A 23,675-nucleotide genomic window follows, 5' to 3' on the forward strand; every position below is an offset into this window, starting at 1 on the left:
AGCACCTGCACACAGTGAAAGCGGACCAATCGGCCACATGGGGTCCCGCCTCAGTACGCAGCAGACAGCATCTGAGCCATTCTAAAGTGCTCAGCGCTGCCGGGTTTTGAAAAAAAAAAAGTAAATTTAGCACTGGGATACTAATCCCGAAATCCCGGGATTGAAAGGTTCAATCCCGGGATTCAAATCCTGACGATTTTAGGCCTAAATCCCGGGATCCCGCCAATCCCGATCCCGGGATTGGCCTCCCTAGTCACAGTGAATGTACACATGAACAGTGAAAAACCTTGGCACCCTGACACTAAACCCACTCTCACCCAGCCTATCACCTGGCCAACTTGCTCAGAATCACTGAACCTTACCCCCGGTGAATCTTTAAGCAAAACTTTTAGGTGCTAATGCCTCGGTGCTGATATCAGCCAACCTTAAAACCTGGACCAGATGTGTCATACACCCTACAACCAGGCGGTATGTCCCAAATAACTCCACCTAAAAATCATTTTGGGACAACCTACTAAGCTGTGGCCCTTCTGCCGTACAATACAAATGTGTCCTCATACATGCGTATTGGTGTGAGGGAATTAGCTCTCCCTTTGCCACCAAGCATCTGACTTGCCTTCTTCATAGCCTTTGTTACATTGCTTCCTTGCCTTTAAGTCACCTGAAATAGTGACTCCTAGATCCCTTACCTACTCCTTTAGATTATAGTGCCGTTAATACTACAGTATATTTAGCCTTTTGGATCGCAACTTACAGGAAGTTGGACATGTCTGGAGTAATTTATAGCCTTGTACAAAGGTTAGTTTTCATGGAGTGGATTATTATTTAGCGGTACATTCATCTATTAGTAATAACATGTTATCATTGCTTCCTCCTATTCACAGATTTCTCCAGCACTGCCTAGGATTAGTGTAGATCACACTTCCCCATACACTACTATGGGTAGAGCAATTCATAGAAGCTCTGAAAGCTCAGCTTTACGTTTCAATTCTCCATAAAAATTAAAAGATTGTGTAAGGAGACTGGTGATGGAAGAAAAAGGGGTGAAGACTGCTGCCTCTTCCCCATCTGTTGTCTACTGACTGCCCCCATAGCTGGCTTGCTCTGCCCACCACCAAATCAACTCCTGTCATTTTTCAAACCCAGGGCGGGATGTTCTAACTCCTGCTGACCGCCTCCGCCGGCTACCGCATCAATACTAATCGATAATGCTCTATCATATGCGATTAGTAAAGCAAAGGACAGTTCTTGTGGTAAGAGCTGCACTTTGCGATGGGGCGCGGTCCCTCGACTTCTGGGTCTGGGACCCGGGAGTCCCACTACGCATGCGCAGTGACAGCGCCGGCCGGGGGCATGCTGGGAGGGATCTGTGATGGATCCCTCACACAGCACTGCGAGAGAAGCCCATAGGCTCCTATAGGTTGCTGGTGATTCCCTCCAAAGCGCTGAGTGGCGTTCGGGCACTAGAGCATGCGAAAACGCGGTAAAAACACAGATAACAGGGGTTTCCGCATTTTCGCTTTGGAGCATCTACTGCCTGTAAAATGGCATTTAGGGGCTGATTAACTGCCTGTTTATCACTCCATTTTATCACTTTTTGAAGCTTGATATATCTTTTGAAGATGGGATGTTGGTATGGACAACTAATCAGATCTATTATCTTCTAGAAGTTGCTAAATAAATAACTAGATTCTGATTGGTTGCTATGGGCAACATCCCAACTTGAACAGATCCCCATTTTCATAATAAAAACCCTTAAGAATTTTTTATGCTGCCTGCTTCTTGCATGTAAAGGTTTCTTTTGCTGCTCCTCAATCTCAGTCAGGGCCAGGTGTACTATGCTTGAAAAGTTATAAAATGGAGAGTGATAAACCTTCAGCCAATCAGCTCCAAACGGCCATGTTACAGGCTGTGACAGGAGATGATTGGTTGGTGGTTTATCACTCTCCATTTTATCACTTTTTAAGGCTTATTACATCTCGCCATCAGTGTGTTGCTCATAACAATGATGTCTGAACCAAGCACCACACCTATCAAACCTTCTAAATAGTGGAGAAGTGGAGAGATGGAGAAGTCTATCGGTAACCTATCAGTTTCCAGCTAGCATAAATCAAGTACAAAATGATTGGTTGCTATTCGCAAGTTCTCCACTGTTTAGGTTTGAAACATTTACCACAAGGAATAGAGGCAGAGGGGGTGCTGTATCCATGTAGGCTTTCAGTCTTGGCTGCTTTGTGCTCATAATGTTGTTTTCTCAACATAAAGGAACTAGACCAGCAAGCAACCATTCACACCAAGGGCTGTGTTCCGCAGTTTGAGAAGTGGCTACAAGACAACCTAACCATTGTGGCCGGGGTCTTCATAGGCATTGCCCTACTACAGGTAAGTGAACTCATAATAGGAAGAACAGTGATAGCTCTGAAATAATACCTATGCCAAGCACTTACACTAATAAAACATTTGCTCTGGTAAAGCAGTACATTAAGGCTGAATTATTACCTTCCCTCACTCATTTATATGCTTATCATACTATCCCTTTATACTAGGACACGCATAGGTGATATACAGGTTTTGTGGCTGGCTGACCTCACATCTGCATATTTCATGAGTTCTTTTTAATAAATATTAAATTGAAACAAACGGACGCAAATTAGTATATGGATAATACAAATTATAAACATATTTACCACTTAGATGTCTAAAATTTCAAAGAGCAGCTCCCATATGGTTTTCCTGGTCACCAATACATAGCTAGCATAGACATTTAAGCACTGAGTGCTTCAAACTAGTAGATTATTTTAAATTTATTAATAAAACATGTGATAAAACATCAGACATAAAAAATACACAACATTACTGAAAAATAAATACTATTTCTAATTGTGATATATCACTTTAAAACCACACACACTGGTCACAAATACAACACTGTTATAATGAAATATAAAGTCCGCAAGTAGCAGTTTCATTTGGTGTGGTATTGCCTGCAAAATTTGCTCCAACGAGCCATCCCTAGCGCTCCAATAAATCTCCCTTTTAAGTTGAATGCATATGTCCCGTGGACTTTCCTTGTTGTATACAAAGTGGCTCCTGGTGACAAGTGCCGTATATTGCTACCAATATTAGAATAAATTAGTATGGCTCAATTACAGTACCTTATATTGCCATTTTTTTGCACGTTATCTGGCAGGGAGTGGTGAAGCTGTAATGTTGTAATCCATGTCATGTAGTGCTGTCACAGACAGGTGAAACCTGAATTTACATAGTTACATAGTAGGTAAGGCTGAAAAAAGACTTGCGTCCATCTAGTTTAACCTGGTATAGATATCCATTGCTGATTTGGTAGGTTCTGGTATTTTACAGACAAATTATATTTCTTATTTGTACCCATGGATGTTTTTCTCCAGTAAATGTTTGTCCAACTTTGCCTTGAACGCATTTAATGAGCCAGCCATTACCACCTCTCTGGGAAGAGAGTTCCAGAGTTTGACTGTTCTGACCGTAAAGAAATTCTTTCTACTAGCTGAATGAAATCTTTTTTCTTCTAATCTATACTCATGCCCTCGCGTCCTAGATTCCTTTCTAGTAGAAAATAGGGCGTGTGACAGTTCCTTATATTGGCCCTTGATATACTTGTACATGTTGAGCATGTCCCCCCTTAAACGTCTCTTTTCTAATGTAAATAGTCCCAAATTGCTTAACCCCTTCCCGACATTTGACGTACATTTACGTCATGGTCGGGAAGCACTTCCCGACACATGGCGTAAATGTACGTCATGGATTTAAACTGTCACCGCGTCTATAGACGCGGTGACAGTTTCAACATGTCTGCTGTCCCTGACAGCAGACATGTCCGTGCATGCCCCGGGGGGGCTGCGATGCCGCCCCCCCGTCGGCGATCGCTGTGATTGGCTGTTCAGTGTGAACAGCCATTCACAGCGTTTTCCTGTGTCACCGGCGAATAACGTTCGCCGGTGACACGGGATCAGAGGTGATTGGTGCTGTAAAGTACAGCACCAATCACCGCGGGGTGTAAGGGTGACACTGGTGTCACCCCACCTCACCCCGCCCGCCCCCAAAGGCCGTGATTGGTCCGTCGGACCGACGGACCAATCACAGCCAAGGAGGGAGATTTAAACTAACGGTGACTGCACTGCAGACGCCATTCCGGTCTGGAAAGCGTGCAGTGCGGTCACCGTACCCCCCTGCCGCCATACTGACCAGAAATACTTGCTGCAATACTTACCTGATCGCTGCTGATTGCTTCCTGGATCCTGTGCAATAATTGTGCCATACTGTGATATTGTGCTGCTGCACTGTATTAGTATTAGCTAGATAGATAGAGAGATAGATAGAGATAGATAGAGAGAGATAGAGAGATAGAGAGAGATAGAGAGAGATAGAGAGAGATAGAGAGAGATAGAGAGAGATAGAGAGAGAGATAGTGTCAGAGAGTGCTATATTTTGTGCTGCTGCAGTGTGATATAGTTATAGATAGAGAGAGAGAGATAGAGAGAGAGAGATAGAGAGAGAGGCCTACTGACAGAGTGCTATATTTTGTGCTGCTGCAGTGTGATAGTTATAGAGAGATAGAGAGAGATAGAGAGAGAGAGATAGAGAGAGATAGAGAGAGATAGTGACAGATTGTGCTATATATTTTTTATATAACTGACTGCTGCCCCCTCCTTTTGTGCTGATCAGTATAAATTAACTGATCAGTAACTTTTTGGGGGCGCAGGTTTTTTTTTATATATAGATATACCTGTGAGTGCTGCTGCTGCAGTGTCATAGAGTGTTAGATAGTGTTAGATAGTGAGAGATAGAGAGATAGAGAGAGATAGTGATAGAGAGTGCTAAATTTTGTGTCTGCTGTCCCCGCCTTTTGTGCTGATCACTATATCTGAGGTGATCAGCAACTTTTTTGGGGGTACAGAGGTTTTTTTTTTTTTATATATACCTGTCAGTTGCACCAAAGGTTGTGCACCTGCTGCACCTCACTGGTAATCAGTGTCGCATCACTGATCACCTTTTTTTTTTGTGTGTGTGCTGTGGGGTATTTTTTTAATTTTTTTTTTTACACACACTGTGATTTTGTGGGTGTCCTGTGGCCGCTGTGCGCTGATCAGTGACGTACATCACTGATCATCTTTTTCGGCACAGGGTTGATCTATTTTTTTTTTTTTTTTGATCAAATTCCTGTTGCCTTTGAGCGCTGTTCAGTGACAGACGTTACTGACCAACATCTGTGCTCAATTTTTGGCGCAGGACCTTTTTTTTTTTTAACCCCTTCCTTTTTTTTTTTTTTAACCCCTTCATTTTTTTTTTTTTTTAACCCCTTCATTTTTTTTTTTTTTATTGGTATAAAGCATTTTTTTTTTTTTCTGCACCACATACACACTACACACTACATACCCCCCGGATTGAAATAAAGTTTGTGCCCCCCCCTACACTATACACGTGTTGAAACATTTCACTACCGGTAACACAAAAATAAAAATGGCATCCCAAATGTCCTCCCAAATGTCCTCCCAAATGTCCTCCCAATCATCCAGGAGAATGTATTCAGTGGAGGAGGCATATGCCATGCTTGCTTCTGACTCTGACACAGGCAGTGATGCAAGCGGGGAATTTGAAGGATTTGCCTTAAGCTCCTCTTCCTCCTCTGCTGATGAGGGACCCCCTCAAAGACGCCCCCGTAGATCAGCTGAGATTCCCCCCCCAATAATTGATCTAGTATGGACCCCACCACCAGACAATTTTGAGCCCCAGGTTCCTGAGTTTTTGGGCATGCCAGGAATCCAATTTGATTCCACAGGTCTCAGAGAAATTGACTTTTTCAAATTATTTTTCTCTGATGATTTTATAAATTTAATGGTGGACCAAACTAATTTATATGCCCAGCAGTTTATTGCTCAAAACCCCACGTCATCATTTGCTAGGTGGACCCCTGTAGATGCAGTAGAGATGATGACGTTTTGGGGTCTGGTGTTTCATATGGGCATAGTAAAAAAGCCAGAAATTAGGCAATATTGGAGTACAGATGTTCTGTACAGTACTCCATTTTACCGTATGGCCATGCCCCGGACTCGATTTGAGACAATTCTTAAATTCATACATTACACCGATAATGCACAGTGCCCACCCAGAGATGATCCCACCTTTGACCGGCTATTCAAAGTCAGGCCGGTCATTGATCATTTCAGTGCCAAATTTGAAGAGGTGTACATCCCTGAAAAATTTATTTGTATCGACGAGTCCCTTATACATTTTAAAGGAAGGGTTAAATTCCGCCAGTACCTTCCCAATAAGAGGGCAAGGTATGGCATAAAAATGTATAAGCTGTGTGAAAGCACCTCAGGGTACACTCACAGGTTTAGGGTATATGAAGGGAAGGATTCAAGAATTGAACCGCCAGAATGCCCCCCCTCCCTCGTAGGTGTTAGTGGGAAAATTGTCTGGGATTTAGTGCACCCCTTCCTGGATAAAGGTTATCACCTCTATGTGGATAACTTTTACACCAGCATCCCCCTGTTTAAGGCCCTTGGTTCAAGAGGTACAGCAGCTTGCGGTACTGTGCGCAAGAACCAAAGAGGCCTCCCAAAAACGCACATTGCCCAAGTAATGAGAAGGGGTGAAAGCAGGGGAATATGCAACGAAAATATGTTGTTGGTCAAATATAAGGACAAGAGGGATGTCCTTATACTGACAACAATTCACGGAGACAGTACCACCTCTGTCCCTGTACGAGGTACCAGTACCCACACCTCAAAACCTAATTGTATCCTGGATTACAATAGGTACATGGGCGGAGTGGATCTTTCAGATCAGGTACTGAAGCCGTACAGTGCCCTGCGGAAAACAAAAATCTGGTACAAGAAGGTGGCCGTGTATATCATCCAGATGGCACTGTATAACGCTTACGTGCTATTCCGTTCTACCGGCCAGAGGGGGACATTTATGCACTTTCAAGAGGAAGTCATAAAGGGCCTAATATTTGGGAACCAGCAGGCAGAGGGCCCCAGTACTTCTAGTACTGGCCCCCGTATTGTACCAGGGCAGCATTTTCCTGATGAAATCCCCTCCACTGGAAAAAAGGGCAGGACACAAAAAAGGTGCAAAGTTTGCTATAAAAAGGGAATAAGAAAGCAAACTATTTTCCAGTGTGACACTTGCCCCGACAAACCCGGCCTATGTATAAAGGAGTGTTTTAAAATATACCACACATCTATGGAATATTAGGTTCATAATTTCACCGTGCTTCGGGGGTCTTGCTAATGCCACATAGCACCCACCATTCATTCCACCAGAATCTGAGCCGCAAAATCCAAAAATCACTCCTTCCCTTCTGAGTCCTGCCATGCACCCAACTGGTATTTTTTGGTCACATGTGAGGCATTGCCGTACTCGGGAGAAATTGGGGCACAGATTTTGGGGTGCTTTGTCTCCTTCATTCCTTGTGAAAATGAAAAATTTTGAGCCAGAACTGCATTTTTGTGTAAAAAAATGTAATTTTTCATGTTCACTGCCCACTTGTATCAAAATTGGTGAAACCCCTGGGGGTTTGAAATGTACACTATACCCCTAGATGAATTCCCTGAGGGGTGTAGTTTGCAAAATGGGGTCACTTGTGGGGGGGTTCCACTGTATTGGTGCTTTGGGGGTCTTGCTAATGCGACATAGCACCCACCATCATTCCACCAGAATTTGTGCTGCAAAATCCAAATATCACTCCTTCCCTTCTGAGTCCTGCCACTTTTTGGTCACACATGAGGCATTGCCGTACTCGGGAGAAATTGGGGCACAGATTTTGGGGTGCTTTGTCTCCTTCATTCCTTCTGAAAATGAAAAATTTTGAGCCAGAACTGCATTTTTGTGTAAAAAAATGTAATTTTTCATTTTCACTGCCCACTTGTATCAAAATTGGTGAAACCCCTGGGGGTTTGAAATGTACACTATACCACTAGATGAATTCCCTGAGGGGTGTAGTTTGCAAAATGGGGTGACTTGTGGGGGGGTTCCACTGTATTGGTGCAACATAGCACCCACCATTCATTCCACCAGAATCTGTGCTGCAAAATCCAAAAATCACTCCTTCCCTTCTGAGTCCTGCCATGCACCCAACTGGTATTTTTTGGTCACATGTGAGGCATTGCCGTACTCGGGAGAAATTGGGGCACAGATTTTGGGGTGCTTTTTCTCCTTCATACCTTCTGAAAATGAAAAATTTTGAGCCAGAACTGCATTTTTGTGTAAAAAATGTAATTTTTCAAGTTCACTGCCCACTTGTATCAAAATTGGTGAAACCCCTGGGGGTTTGAAATGTACACTATACCCCTAGATGAATTCCCTGAGGGGTGTAGTTTGCAAAATGGGGTCACTTGTGGGGGGGTTCCACTGTATTGGTGCTTGGGGGGTCTTGCTAATGCAACATAGCACCCACCAAAATTCCACCAGAATCTGAGCTGCAAAATCCAAAAATCACTCCTTCCCTTCTGAGTCCTGCCATGCACCCAACTGGTATTTTTTGGTCACATGTGAGGCATTGCCGTACTCGGGAGAAATTGGGGCACAGATTTTGGGGTGCTTTTTCTCCTTCATACCTTCTGAAAATGAAAAATTTTGAGCCAGAACTGCATTTTTGTGTAAAAAAATGTAATTTTTCATTTTCACTGCCCACTTGTATCAAAATTGGTGAAACCCCTGGGGGTTTGAAATGTACACTATACCCCTAGATAAATTCCCTGAGGGGTGTAGTTTGCAAAATGGGGTGACTTGTGGGGGGGTTCCACTGTATTGGTGCTTGGGGGGTCTTGCTAATGCGACATAGCACCCACCAAAATTCCACCAGAATCTGAGCTGCAAAATCCAAAAATCACTCCTTCCGTTCTGAGTCCTGCCATGCACCCAACTGGTATTTTTTGGTCACATGTGAGGCATTGCCGTACTCGGGAGAAATTGGGGCACAGATTTTGGGGTGCTTTGTCTCCTTCATACCTTCTGAAAATGAAAAATTTCGAGCCAGAACTGCATTTTTGTGTAAAAAATGTAATTTTTCATTTTCACTGCCCACTTGTATCAAAATTGGTGAAACCCCTGGGGGTTTGAAATGTACACTATACCCCTAGATGAATTCCCTGAGGGGTGTAGTTTGCAAAATGGGGTGACTTGTGGGGGGGTTCCACTGTATTGGTGCTTGGGGGGTCTTGCTAATGCGACATAGCACCCACCAAAATTCCACCAGAATCTGAGCTGCAAAATCCAAAAATCACTCCTTCCCTTCTGAGTCCTGCCATGCACCCAACTGGTATTTTTTGGTCACATGTGAGGCATTGCCGTACTCGGGAGAAATTGGGGCACAGATTTTGGGGTGCTTTGTCTCCTTCATACCTTCTGAAAATGACAAATTTGGAGCCAGAACTGCATTTTTGTGTAAAAAAAATAATTTTTCATTTTCACTGCCCACTTGTATCAAAATTGGTGAAACCCCTGGGGGTTTGAAATGTACACTATACCCCTAGATGAATTCCCTGAGGGGTGTACTTTGCAAAATGGGGTGACTTGTGGGGGGGTTCCACTGTATTGGTGCAACATAGCACCCACCATTCATTCCACCAAAATCTGTGCTGCAAAATCCAAAAATCACTCCTTCCGTTCTGAGTCCTGCCATGCACCCAACTGGTATTTTTTGGTCACATGTGAGGCATTGCCGTACTCGGGAGAAATTGGGGCACAGATTTTGGGGTGCTTTTTCTCCTTCATACCTTCTGAAAATGAAAAATTTTGAGCCAGAACTGCATTTTTGTGTAAAAAAATGTAATTTTTCATTTTTACTGCCCACTTGTATCAAAATTGGTGAAACCCCTGGGGGTTTGAAATGTACACTATACCCCTAGATGAATTCCCTGAGGGGTGTAGTTTTCAAAATGGGGTGACTTGTGGGGGGTTCCACTGTATTGGTGCTTGGGGGGTCTTGCTAATGCGACATAGCACCCACCATTCATTCCACCAGAATCTGTGCTGCAAAATCCAAAAATCACTCCTTCCCTTCTGAGTCCTGCCATGCACCCAACTGGTATTTTTTGGTCACATGTGAGGCATTGCCGTACTCGGGAGAAATTGGGGCACAGATTTTGGGGTGCTTTTTCTCCTTCATACCTTCTGAAAATGAAAAATTTTGAGCCAGAACTGCATTTTTGTGTAAAAAAATGTAATTTTTCATTTTCACTGCCCACTTGTATCAAAATTGGTGAAACCCCTGGGGGTTTGAAATGTACACTATACCCCTAGATGAATTCCCTGAGGGGTGTAGTTTGCAAAATGGGGTGACTTGTGGGGGGGTTCCACTGTATTGGTGCTTGGGGGGTCTTGCTAATGCGACATAGCACCCACCAAAATTCCACCAGAATCTGAGCTGCAAAATCCAAAAATCACTCCTTCCCTTCTGAGTCCTGCCATGCACCCAACTGGTATTTTTTGGTCACATGTGAGGCATTGCCGTACTCGGGAGAAATTGGGGCACAGATTTTGGGGTGCTTTGTCTCCTTCATACCTTCTGAAAATGACAAATTTGGAGCCAGAACTGCATTTTTGTGTAAAAAAAATAATTTTTCATTTTCACTGCCCAGTTGTACCACAATTGGTGAAACCCCTGGGGGTTTGAAATGTACACTATACCCCTAGATGAATTCCCTGAGGGGTGTAGTTTGCAAAATGGGGTCACTTGTGGGGGGGTTCCTAACTTTTAGCATCTTATGGTGCCTTGAAACCTACATGGTGCCTAAAAAATAATCTCATAAAAAGGAGGCTCCAAAATCAAGTAGGTGCTCCTTCTATTATGAAGCCTGTGGTTTGGTCACCGTGCACACTAGGGCCACATATAGGATATTTATGAAAACAAAAGAATTGGGGGAATCAATTTTTAGTCACATTTCTCTAGTAAAATGTACTGTGTTCCTTATAAAAATGTATTAAAATTGCAAATCTGCAAAAAAAAGAAATTTTGAAATTTCACCTACACTTTGTTTTAATTCCTGTGAAACACCTAAAGGGTTAACAAACTTCCAAAATGCTGTTTTGAATACTGTGAGGGGTGCAGTTTTTGAAATGGCATCATTTATGGGGGTGTCTCACATACAAGTCCCTCAAAGTCACATCAGAACTGAACTGGTCCCTAAAAAAATCAGTGTTTGAAATTTTCTTGAAAATTTGAGAATTTGCTATTCATATTGTAAGCCTCCTAGTGTCCCAAAAAATTAAAAGGAAGTTGAAATAATGATGTCAACATAAAGTAGACATATGGTCTATGTTAGTTATTCACTATTTTGAGTGGTAAGATTATTTGTCTCACAAGCAGAAAATTTAACATTTTGCAAATCGCTAAATTTTCCATTTTTTCACGATATTTTGGTATTTTTCACAAAAAAACACAGACTGTATCGACCCAAATTTACCACTAATTTGAAGTACAATGTGTCACGAAAAAACAATCTCAAAACCACTGGGATAAGTAAAAGCAAAAAAAAGTTATCCCCACTTAAGTGAGACATGTCAGATTTGAAAAAAAGGGCTCTGTCAGGAACGCAAAAACTGGCTCTGTCAGGAAGGGGTTAATCTCTCCCCGTAGCTTAAATTCTCCATTCCCCTAATAAGCTTTGTTGCTCGCCTTTGGACTTTTTCTAATTCTATGATGTCCTGTTTATAGTGTGGGGCCCAGAACTGTACTCCATACTCTAGGTGAGGTCTCACCAATGCTTTATATAGTGGCATAATTACCCTTGAGTCCCTAGTTTCCATTCCCCTCTTAATACATGCCAGAATTTTGTTGGCCTTTTTTGTAGCTACATTACAATGGGCACTACATCCTAGATTGCTGTCTATTTGGACTCCTAGATCCTTTTCAGTATGGAATTACCCAGTTCCTCTCCGCTAAGGTTGTAACTTGCACACTGGTTGTGTCTCCCAAGGTGCATAACCTTACATTTATCTACATTGAACCTCATCTTCCATTTTTTAGCCCACTCATCTAGAATTGCAAGATCATTTTGAAGCATGGTGACATCTTCTGGTGATTTGATGACTTTGCTAAGTTTTGTATCGTCCGCAAAGATGGATACATTGCTGAGTAACCCTATCCCAATATCGTTAATAAAAATGTTAAACAAAATGGGCCCCAAAACCGAGCCCTGGGGCACTCCACTTAGTACCGGTATCATATCTGATACGGCACCTTTCACAACCACTCTTTGTTCTCTATTACATAGCCAATTCCCTACCCATCTGCAGATATTTTCACCCAATCCTAGGTTCCCCATTTTATTAATCAATCTCTTGTGTGGGACAGTATCAAATGCTTTAGCGAAATCTAGGAAAATCACATCTACAGCATTTCCATTATCAAGGTTTTTGCTCACCTCTTCATAGAACCCTAGTAGATTAGTTTGGCATGAACGATTTTTCACGAACCCATGTTGGTTAGTACTGAGTAGACGGTGCTTATCTAAATATTCCTGGATACCATCCCTTAAAAATCCTTCAAATAGTTTACCCACAATTGATGTTAAACTAACGGGTCTGTAATTAGCGGGATTTTCCTTTTTTCCTTTTTTGAATATTGGCACTACCTCTGCTATTCTCCAATCTTTTGGTACTATACCTGACGATAGTGACTTGCTAAAAATATAATGTAGGGGGGTAGCTAGTTCATCCCTTAATTCCATTAATACCCTCGGATGAATCCCATCTGGCCCTGGTGACTTATTTGTTTTGAGTTTGCTTAGCCTCAGTATTATTTCCTTTGGCGTGAAATCCACAATGAGATCTGGCTTATTTGTCCCATTTGTGGTAAATGTTCGTTCCACAGTCTGCTCTCCCTTAGTAAATACTGATGAGAAGAACTCATTTAACAGTTTTGCTTTTCCCTTGTCCTCAGTAACACTTTTTCCACTAGTATCAGTTAGTGGGCCTATGTTTTCCTTAATTAAACGTTTACTATTTATGTATTTAAAAAACTTCTTTGGGTTGGTTTTGCTTTCAGTGGCTATGCACTCTTCATATAATATTTTAGCTGCTTTGATTACCCCTTTACAAGTTTTGTTTGATTCTTTGTATTTTGCGAACGCCTCCTCATTCAAGTTATTTTTATAGAATTTAAAGGCTCTGGTTTTATTGTTGATAGCTGACCTTACTTCTTTGTCCAACCATGGTGGCTTTTTTTTGTTGAATTTACCTTTAATTACTTTAGGAATGTATTCAATAGTTAGTGAATCAAGCACCTTTTTTAGAGTATCCCACATTTCCTCTGCATTTTTTCCCTCCATAACCGTTTCCCACCCAATTCCTGTAAGGGCTTCCCTGAATAATTCAAAGTTTGCTTTTCTGAAGTTTAGTATTTTTGCAGATCCTTTTTGATGTAATTTACTGAAGTTGATTTCCAGTGAAACCATATTGTGATCACTATTCCCTAATTGTTCAATTACTTTTGTGTTTGAAACGAAGTCTGTGTTATTTGTTAATACTAAGTCCAAGAGCGCCTCATCACGAGTTGGAGTTTCTACCGTTTGTGTAATAAACTGGTCTTTAAGTAAGCTTAAGAACCCATTGCTTCTTGCTGATTTACCTGTTTCGTTTTCCCAATCAATGTCGGGTAAATTAAAATCCCCCATAACTAATACCTGACCCTGATTTGATGCTTGTTTGATTTGGTTTAAAAGAAGAGACTCTTCCCTTTCATTTATATTTGGTGGTCTATAGCATACCCCTATTATAAATTTGTTTTTTGGTTTCTTATTATTGTCGGTTATCTCTGCCCACACTGTCTCCGAGTTGTCGTCTTCCAGGTCTGTGCTCATATTTTTCTCACATGATGTTAAGTTATTATTTACATATAGGCACACCCCCCCGCCCCTTCTATTTTCCCTGTCTTTCCTGTAGAGTGTATATCCCTCCATGTTTAATGCCCAGTCATGCGACTCATTACACCATGTTTCTGTAATACCAATGATGTCGTAGTCATCCCTACTGATCACCGTTTCAAGCTCCCTGATTTTACTCACTAAGCTTCTTGCATTAGCCAGTAAGCATTTTAATTTATGTTTATTTTTAGATATGGCTCTAATATTGTGATTATTTTCACCCCAGGACCCATTTGAATTCTTTACTAGCTTCCTCTTTCCCCTCTCCCCTTCAATAGACTCTCTACAGGCCTCCCCACCATGCACACTGCCTGCCCTCTCCATAGTTCCGGGAATTCTTCCTCTGTCATTCCCTCCTTCCCGTATACTAAGATCATCTGTACCTAAGAACTGTAATGGGGTAACGTGACTGTTACAACATAACATTTTATTACATGACATTCCTGATGCACCCTGAGAGTTACCCCCGATTATACCCTTGTTATGTCCCAGGGCTTTGTCTATGTCTCCGTCCCCCCCCCCCCATCTCCTTCCCCCATATGATTCCTGATCCCAGTCCGGCTTCTCTCCCTGATGGTCCCATAATGTCTTGCTGCCCCCACCCCCCCGTCGCCTAGTTTAAAATCTCCTCCAACCCTCTAACCATCCTTCCCCCCAGCACCGCAGCCCCCTCCTCGTTCAGGTGCAATCCATCATGGCAAAAAAGATGGCGCCTGACCGAGAAGTCCGCCCAGTGTTCCATGAACACGAATCCCTCTTTCCTACACCAATCCTTAAGCCACACATTTACCTCCCTGATCTCCCTCTGCCTCCCTGAGCTAGCGCGTGGCACTGGTAATATTTCCGAGAAAATTACCCTAGATGTCCTCGCCTTTAATTTCTTACCTAATTCCCTATACTCTTTCTTGAGGACATCCCACCTACCATTGACTTTGTCGTTGGTGCCGATGTGCACCAAGACCGCCGGGTTGCTCCCAGCCCCTCCCAACAATCTGTCGACTCGATCCGCGATGTGCCGTACCCGAGCACCCGGGAGGCAACAGACCGTGCGGCGATCGCAGTCCCGATAGCAGATTGCCCTGTCTGTTCTCCTAATGATGGAATCCCCTACCACCACTATCTGCCTTGGTACCTCACTAACTGTCATCCCGTTTGAGCTAGAGGGACCGCTCCTCTGGTTGCTAGAGGGAGCCGTCTCCTCCAGCTCCGTCATTTCGTCTCCATCCTCCCCCGAAACTTCGTCCAACCGGGCAAATTTGTTCGGGTGTGATAGATCCGAGATGTCGTTCCTGTCCCTCCTGTCCCTCTTATTTCCCCTTCTAACCGTGACCCAGCTGGCTACCTGATCCTCCTCCTCTACCAGTGACCCCATCTGCAACTCCTCCACCGTTCTATTTAGGCTTTGCTCAAGATTGGAAATATCCCTCAGTCGCTGAACGGTCCGCTCTAGATCAGTGACCTGGGCTTCCAGGGCGGACGTTCGCTCACATCTCGTGCAGATTTATTCGCACTGGGACTCTTGCTCCAGGTGCGCATACATCTTGCACAACATGCACTGAGTGAGATTCTCAATCAGGGCCCCACCCATTTTATCTACCTCCCTGCGACTAACCCCCTAGTATACAGTAGAGAGTTAAATTACAATGCAATTACACACTACAAGTTAATTTTTATCAAAATATAAGAAAGTTGATACTTATCTGTTCCTGCAGCTGTGTCACACTCCTGGTGTCCTCACACCTGTATCTGTCCGCTTCCTCTGTAATTTCTTCCAGTTGCACTTTTTCCTCAGTGGCCCCACTCTCAGATCATGCAGCACACTATCTGCACTTTGTGGACCCTTTAACAGGTCAGGCACCTGGGCTTCAAGCAAGAGAAAAAAAAAAAAAAAAAAAAACAGAAGGGACAGAAGCCTCTTGCAACCTGGTTTAACCCCTTCCTGGATGCCACTCCTTCTTGGATATAACTCTGCACTTATTTAAAATGGCACTTAGAATAAAATGGCAGTTCAAAATTCACAAGTTCATTACATTCACTTGCCCCCTGCTGTTCTTATACTGCTGGTAGTAATCAGCTACCCACCTGAGCAGATAACCACTCCCACCTTCAGCAAAATTCTGAGCAGATAACCACTCCCACCTTCAGCAAAATTCTACTAAACACACCACTCCTTCTTGGATATAACTCTGCACTTATTTAAAATGGCACTTAGAATAAAATGGCAGTTCAAAATTCACAAGTTCATTACATTCACTTGCCCCCTGCTGTTCTTATACTGCTGGTAGTAATCAGCTACCCACCTGAGCAGATAACCACTCCCACCTTCAGCAAAATTCTGAGCAGATAACCACTCCCACCTTCAGCAAAATTCTACTAAACACACCACTCCTTCTTGGATATAACTCTGCACTTATTTAAAATGGCACTTAGAATAAAATGGCAGTTCAAAATTCACAAGTTCATTACATTCACTTGCCCCCTGCTGTTCTTATACTGCTGGTAGTAATCAGCTACCCACCTGAGCAGATAACCACTCCCACCTTCAGCAAAATTCTACTAAACACACCACTCCTTCTTGGATATAACTCTGCACTTATTTAAAATGGCACTTAGAATAAAATGGCAGTTCAAAATTCACAAGTTCATTACATTCACTTGCCCCCTGCTGTTCTTATACTGCTGGTAGTAATCAGCTACCCACCTGAGCAGATAACCACTCCCACCTTCAGCAAAATTCTACTAAACACACCACTCCTTCTTGGATATAACTCTGCACTTATTTAAAATGGCACTTAGAATAAAATGGCAGTTCAAAATTCACAATTTGTGGGGAGCAAGAACGCTGTTCAGCCACTCAGCCTCAGCTGGAGGGGAAAGCAGGAACCAAATTAGCCGCTGAGGGGCAGATTTATTAAGCTTGGAGAAGAGATAAACTGGAGATAAAGCGGAGAAAAGGTAAAAGGAGATAACGCACCAGCCAATCAGCTGTGTTTGAAAAAGACAGTTGGGAGTTGATTGGCTGGTGCTTTATCTCCTTTTTCCTTTTCTCCGCTTTATCTCCAGTTTATCTCTTCTCCAAGCTTAATAAATCTGCCCCTCAGTCACCGATCAGTAGGTGTTTGCTTCAATGAGTTGCTGGCTCTCGTTACTGCATGCACTGTTGTTTTAGCAAGAGGGCAGCTCGTCAGCGGAGACTGTGCAGGAAGAGGGGTAGGTTTTGGAGAGATCGCCTGTGATTTATGCTGGCAAAAAAGGACACCAGGTTGTATTGCAAGACCAGTCACAAAACCTGTATAATTCATGATTTTCTCAATTTAAAGTGATAGTATGGTATGCCTGCTCATGTAGTAACACATTTTTTCCAACCCTACCCCTTTAACACATCTCCCCTATAGCAACAATGGTCATTAATTTCTTGTGCAAAAGACAAATGGTCCTTATGTTCTGTAAATGTGCAAACCTTTTGATATTAAGCAAGGTAAATCATACCTCCCAACTGGCCCGATTTTCACATGACAGTCCCGGTTGTTTGGAACTGTCCCATACCCGGCAGTGTCCCATGGTAAGGGGTAGTTAGGAGTCCCGCCTGCCTGCCGCTGCTCAGCAGAGCAATAGTCACACAGCATCTATTCAGTTAAATGGGCTGGAGGCATGGCCAGTAGCTTACACAGTGCTGGCCCTGCCCCCAAAGTAATGGAAAACAGGGTGTGTGATTTGTGAGCGTGGCATCCATGTGATGCCACACCTCCCTTTCTGGCACAAGCATCCTGACCAGCTTGGTCACAATGTTGGGTGGTTTGGGTAAATTGTCTCCATACTGTATATCCAAAAAGTGATAAAATGGAGAGTTATAAACAATCAACAAATCAGCTCCTGCCTGACATTTTTCAAACACAGTCTATGACATGGCAAGTAGGAGCTGATTCGCTGGCTGGTTATCACTCTCCATTTTATCACTTTTGAAGCTTAGTGCATCTGACCCTATAGGAGCAAGTAATATTTGGCATTTTGCAAGGTTTCCCACAGCATATTGTTAATAAGCAAGAACGGTCTGGATGTACAAAATGACAGTACAGATGTGTCTTCATCATTGCTACAGTCCTGCCAAACAGCGTACCAGCTCCTGTGATACTCTGCTAACGATGGGCATCTTTTTTCCACAAAAAGCATTTTAGTAGCGAGATGTGGCTAAGATGCCCTAGGAGACTGTGCTGATCTATGACACTTGTATATCTTTGTGCGACTGATGGAGCATACACACTAGACTAGATCATTTAGAAATGAAGCCCAAATCACTTTGTGCGTATGCCGGGCTAGATATTTTAAGCATGCTTGAAATATCATCATCACCCATGTTCACTCTATTGAGAACACGGGCAGTGATATATTGCTTAGCACACATTGCTGGTGCAGCCCTATGGCCCTTATTCAGATCTGATCGCAGTACAAATTTGTTTGGAAAATGGGCAAAACCATGTGCACTGCAGGTGGGGCAGATGTAACATATGCAGAGAGAATTAGATTTGTGTGAGTTATTTTGTTTGTGTGCAGGGTAAATACTGGCTGCATTATTTTTACACTGCAATTTAGATTTCAATTTCAACACACCCCACCAAAATGTAACTCTCTCTGCACATGTTATATCTGCTCCACCTGCAGTGCACATGGTATTGCCCATTTTCCAAACAAACTTGTACTGCGATCAGATCAGAATAACCCCCTTATGTGCTGAGCAATCTGAGTGATTCAGCACAAAGCTCAATCACAATCAGTCTCTCAATCTACCTGTCCCTTGGACCCTCTCCCCTCCCGTCTCCTCAGTTCCCTCTCCCCCACTGGCAGCTCCCACCTTGCTCACCTCTTTAACCTATCTCTTTCTACTGGCATCTTTCCTTCACCCTTCAAACACGCTCTGGTCTCGCCTATTCTTAAAAAACCTAACCTGGACCCTTTTTCTCCCACACGCTACCGCCCTATCTCTCTTCTCCCATTTGCCTCTAAAATACTAGAACAGCTGGTTTACAGGCGTCTCACCAGCTACCTGTCTGACCACTCCATCCTAGATCCCCTTCAATCTGGCTTTCGCCCACTTCATTCCACTGAGACTGCCCTAGTGAAAGTCACCAATGACCTGCTGTCAGCCAAATCCAAGGGTCACTTCTCCCTGCTTATCCTTTTGGACCTATCTGCTGCCTTTGACACTGTGGATCACCCTCTCCTCCTCCACACACTCCAAAACATTGGCCTCTCTGGCACAGTCTTCAACTGGTTTTCCTCTTACCTCTTCAACCGTTCCTTCTCAGTCTCTGCCTCTGGCTCTACCTCACCACCTTCTATCCTTCCTGTCGGGGTCCCTCAGGGTTCCGTCCTTGGCCCCATTCTGTTCTCTCTGTACACCTCCTCTCTGGGTGCACTCATTAACTCCTTTCGCTTCCAATATCACCTCTATGCAGATGACACCCAAATCTACCTCTCCTCTCCTGATCTGTCCCCCACTGTTTTCTCTCAAGTTTCCAACTGCCTCGCTGCCATCTCTACCTGGATGTCTGAGCGATTTCTGAAGCTGAATATGAACAAAACCAAACTTATTATCTTTCCCCCACCCAGAGCTATGCCCCCTACTAATATCTCTATCACTGTTAACAACACCATCATCTCCCCTGTTCCCCAACTCCGCTGCCTGGGTGTCACTCTTGACTCCTCCCTCTCCTTTGCACCCCACATCCAAACGCTGGCCCATTCTTGCCGGTTCCAGTTACGCAACATTGCTCGCATCAGGCCCTTTCTCTCACAGAGTGCAACTAAGCTGATCATCCACTCATTGGTCATCTCACGGCTTGACTACTGTAATGCTCTTCTCACTGGCCTTGCTCAATCCCAACTAGCTCCTCTCCAATCTGTCCTCAATGCTGCAGCCAGGCTTATCTTCCTCTCCCGCCGCTCTAATTCTGCTACTCCCCTTCAACAAAATCTGCACTGGCTTCCATTCCCCTACAGAATCCTCTTCAAACACCTCACACTCACATACAGGGCCATCTCTAATTCCATTGCTCCATATATCTCTAACCTCATCTCCATTCATACACCCTCCCGCCCTCTACGGTCAGCTGACGACTGTCGTCTCTCCTCCACCCTGATCACTGCTTCCCATGCTAGAGTACAGGACTTTGCCCGTGCTGCACCCCTTCAGTGGAACGCACTCCCTCGCTCCATTAGACTCTCCCCGACCTTGCAAAGCTTCAAACGGGCACTGAAAACTCACCTATTCATCAAAGCGTACCCTTCCACTGCATAAACCAGCTGGTTCTCCGACCCCTTGCCTGTTTCCTGTTTACATCCTGCTATCTAACCACCACCCCCTCGCTTGCACCTCTTGTAATCTGTCTGTCTCCCCTTCCTACTAGATTGTAAGCTCCTCCGAGTAGGGCCCTCTTCCCTCCTGTTGTCAAAGCCCACTTCTCTTCACATTTCACTCACAGCTCTCCTTTACTCCAACACTCAGTGACCATCTTCATCTGCATACTCCTCTCCACCATTGGCCTCAAGCCTCTAGTTGTATGTTGATTGAGTCCTCACTACTTATATCCAAGCTGTAATGTGTATTGATCTGTGGCGCTCTTTATTTGTACTGTATTTTTGTTATTTATTCAATGTTATGCCAAGTTTTGTTTCCCTGTATTGTTCCTTTGTACGGTGCTGCGAAACACTTGTGGCGCCTTATAAATAAAATTATAATAATAATAATAATAATCCTGTACACAAAGTGTTACAATATAGCAGCTACAGTTTTTTTTTTTTTTTTTTAATATATATAAATTCCACTGTGCTCCATATACAGACTCACTCGGATAAAAATAGAGCCCGAAGTGCAAGAAAATTAACCAAAATTACAGGAACATTTAATAAAAGCACACATATATTGCCTGTGAACTGATCGTCAGCCTCTAGACGTATGCTGATAACTCCCTCGCTACTTACAATACATCTAAATTGTATAGTGTATTGAATTGTGGTGCTCTTTGTTACCTGTTATTTATTTACTGTCATGTTAAATTCTGTCTCCCTGTACTGTACAGTTCTATTGTATGCCCTTTGTACAGTCCTGCGAAACACACAAATATAATAATAAAAAATTACAGATTACCCAAATAATCTGCATGGATTATGCAGACTGTGGATGGGACTTGATTCGTCACCTTATTTGGACTAGCCTGTTACGGTGCTTTTTGTTTTTTTAACACCCATTGCAACCACCACCTTTACCATTCCATCCACTGATCTATACTCATTTGTCATTGATTTCTGTTTATTTCCCAATTATTCGGGTAATCTATGCTTTATCCCATTTCATGGGTATTATGTGTGTGCTTTTTTTTTTTGCTCTTAAAGGCCCTATTTTGCACCTATGTATATCATATTGTTGCTTTCCAATTGTACTGAAGACTGATGTTCTGTCTTAATTTGATATATTAGGCTCCCAGTGTGTGCGCTATTATATTATATTCAAAATATCTTATTCCTTTTGTCTAGCCCATATACAAGTGTCATATCAAATTAATCACTGCATTCATGAAGCAGTGAAAGGAAAGGAGTAGTGAGCCAGTGGTGAAGTTGCCCATGGCAACCAATCCGCTTTGAAGTAACATTTCGCAAGTATAGTATATAAATGCTGATATTTTTACTGCTGCATTAATCGACCCTCCAGTATCCTAGTCTCATTGCATGATGATTAAGATACATTTTCATCAAAAAAGGAAAAAACACACCCAGTGATAGCAGAGTTGTATGGGACTTGCTGTCACTCATGCAAGACATCTTGTGCTGCATGGCGTATTGAGGCTAGATATGAGAACATATCTGTACATTGTCATCGGCACAGGAAATTCCACAATGAGTTAAAGTATAAAGAACTTCTCAGTCAGCATATATGTCTTGGTGGTTTGGGTGTGCATGAATTTACCTCAGATAAAATGTACATCTTTTTGGACAGGGATAGCCTGAATTGTTTATCTGTTGTCTGTCAGCTACAGCTCACTTGTTTTGCAGACCTGTCTGTTTCTAAAATGACATGTTAAAATGTATTCGTCATTCATTTTTAGTTTACAGCTGTGGCTGATGAGATGAATAAAGATTTCTTAACCCTTTTAGTGCCAAGTGAATATGTCAAGCAAAACCTTTTTATTCATTATAATGACCAGTAATGTTTACCTTATATAGGAAATATAAATGCAAATAAAATATTGTGTAAAAATGTTTTTATATTACAAATGTGAGTGGCGCTGACATTTCTTACAGATATTTGAACATCACTCACAGAGATGTTGGCACTGAAATGGTTAATACCACAGATTCACTCCCATATTTGTTTTTCCTCCCAGATATTCGGCATATGCTTGGCCCAGAACTTGGTGAGTGACATTGAAGCTGTCCGAGCCAGCTGGTAATACTATTGGCCTGGAGAGCAAGCTCTATGTGAGACACTGGAAGCCGATCCTCAGCCTGGCAGTGCGATAGTGTAGACCAGACACGAATGTTCAAGACTTTTTGTTTTGTTTTCTCGAGCAATGTAGAAGATTTCCTGGGCAGATTTCTCAGAACTAATGGCACAAGCTCGCAGCATGTATCTCTTCTATGCAAGAACGATCGCAGGTCCTTCTTACCGAGAATTTAATGTGAAAATGGACAATCCAGGAGTTTTTCTGTATGTTTTTTCATTTTTATTGCATGTAAAAGCCACAGCTTCATTGTGAAATTTTCTTTGTTCCGCAGAACAGGTCCTTGGACAGTGTTCTCTTATGCAGGGATAGCTACCAAGTTGAATGCACATGTTTCAGCAGATCCATTATTCTTCTACTGATAGCACAACACTCACATGTATTTGTATCAGCTCGGTATGTTTAATATGACTTTTTGTAAATATTACACCAAAATGTTACATTGTTCTTACTTGTACAGTATATGGTTCAGTCTAGTTTAATAGACTGTGCAGTGACAAAGAGAAGCATTGTAGTATGGACAGAGGCGGACTACCGGAAAGCCCAACTGAAACTTATTTACAACAGTTTCCACGGTTCACATTCGCTCATTTTAGAACTCTATTTTTTTTTCCTTTTAAGTGTAGTGTATCACCAAAGGAGAGAGCAGACCTAGAACGTACAGTACCACGTTGTACACACCTGCAATCACGTCTCTTTGCTACTTTGAAAATGTCTTCTATGTATTGAAACAAAAAAAATACTTATTTGATCTCGTCATGTTTGAGAGAAGAATTAAAGGCAAAACTTTGATTATTATGTGTGAAATGATGTCATGCTGTTACATCCTCAGACACTACAGTCTGTTGTATTGGTATTAGCTGTCAAACCACCATTTAGATGACAATAGTTTCTCTTTTTATTCCATAATCAATGGGTCCTTGGTTATTTAAGAAACATCCTAATAAATAATTTGTTGCACATTTCCTCTTCCATTACGTCCCTAAAAAAGTTGAAAGTTTTATGATGGCAGGACCTAGAACCCTAAAGGACCTATAAGCCAACTTTGTTCAGGAGGTAAATCTCTTACAAATTCCAATTTCATTGGAAGTTATTTAAGGATAAGGGCTAGGTCACAGCTTTAGGGTCAACTTAACAACTATGCAATTTTCAGCTATCACCAGTGAAAATGCTGGTAACCAGCGCTAATCAAAGAGTATGGTACGTATGAGCAAGCACTGACTTCGCTACAGAACATTAGCCATTTCTAATACCCTTAAACTCTGAGAAG

The 23,675-nt window shown here is 42.7% G+C and overlaps 1 protein-coding gene across 2 annotated transcripts in view; it reads left to right on the plus strand.

Moving 5' to 3' along the window:
- TSPAN5 (tetraspanin 5) overlaps positions 1-23,201 on the plus strand; it is a 144,403-nt gene extending 121,202 nt beyond the window's left edge. For both annotated transcript variants that reach the window (XM_083179062.1, XM_083179061.1), the window contains 2 exons: positions 2,266-2,382; positions 22,289-23,201. In XM_083179062.1, coding sequence (XP_083035188.1) covers positions 2,266-2,382; positions 22,289-22,354 — 183 coding nt within the window. In that variant the 3' untranslated portion in view covers positions 22,355-23,201. The remainder of the gene's footprint in view (positions 1-2,265; positions 2,383-22,288) is intronic.
- Positions 23,202-23,675: the final 474 nt, after the last annotated feature.

This window comes from Crinia signifera, chromosome 1 (assembly GCF_055691185.1).
Source record: "Crinia signifera chromosome 1, ASM5569118v1, whole genome shotgun sequence".
NCBI lineage: Eukaryota > Metazoa > Chordata > Amphibia > Anura > Myobatrachidae > Crinia > Crinia signifera.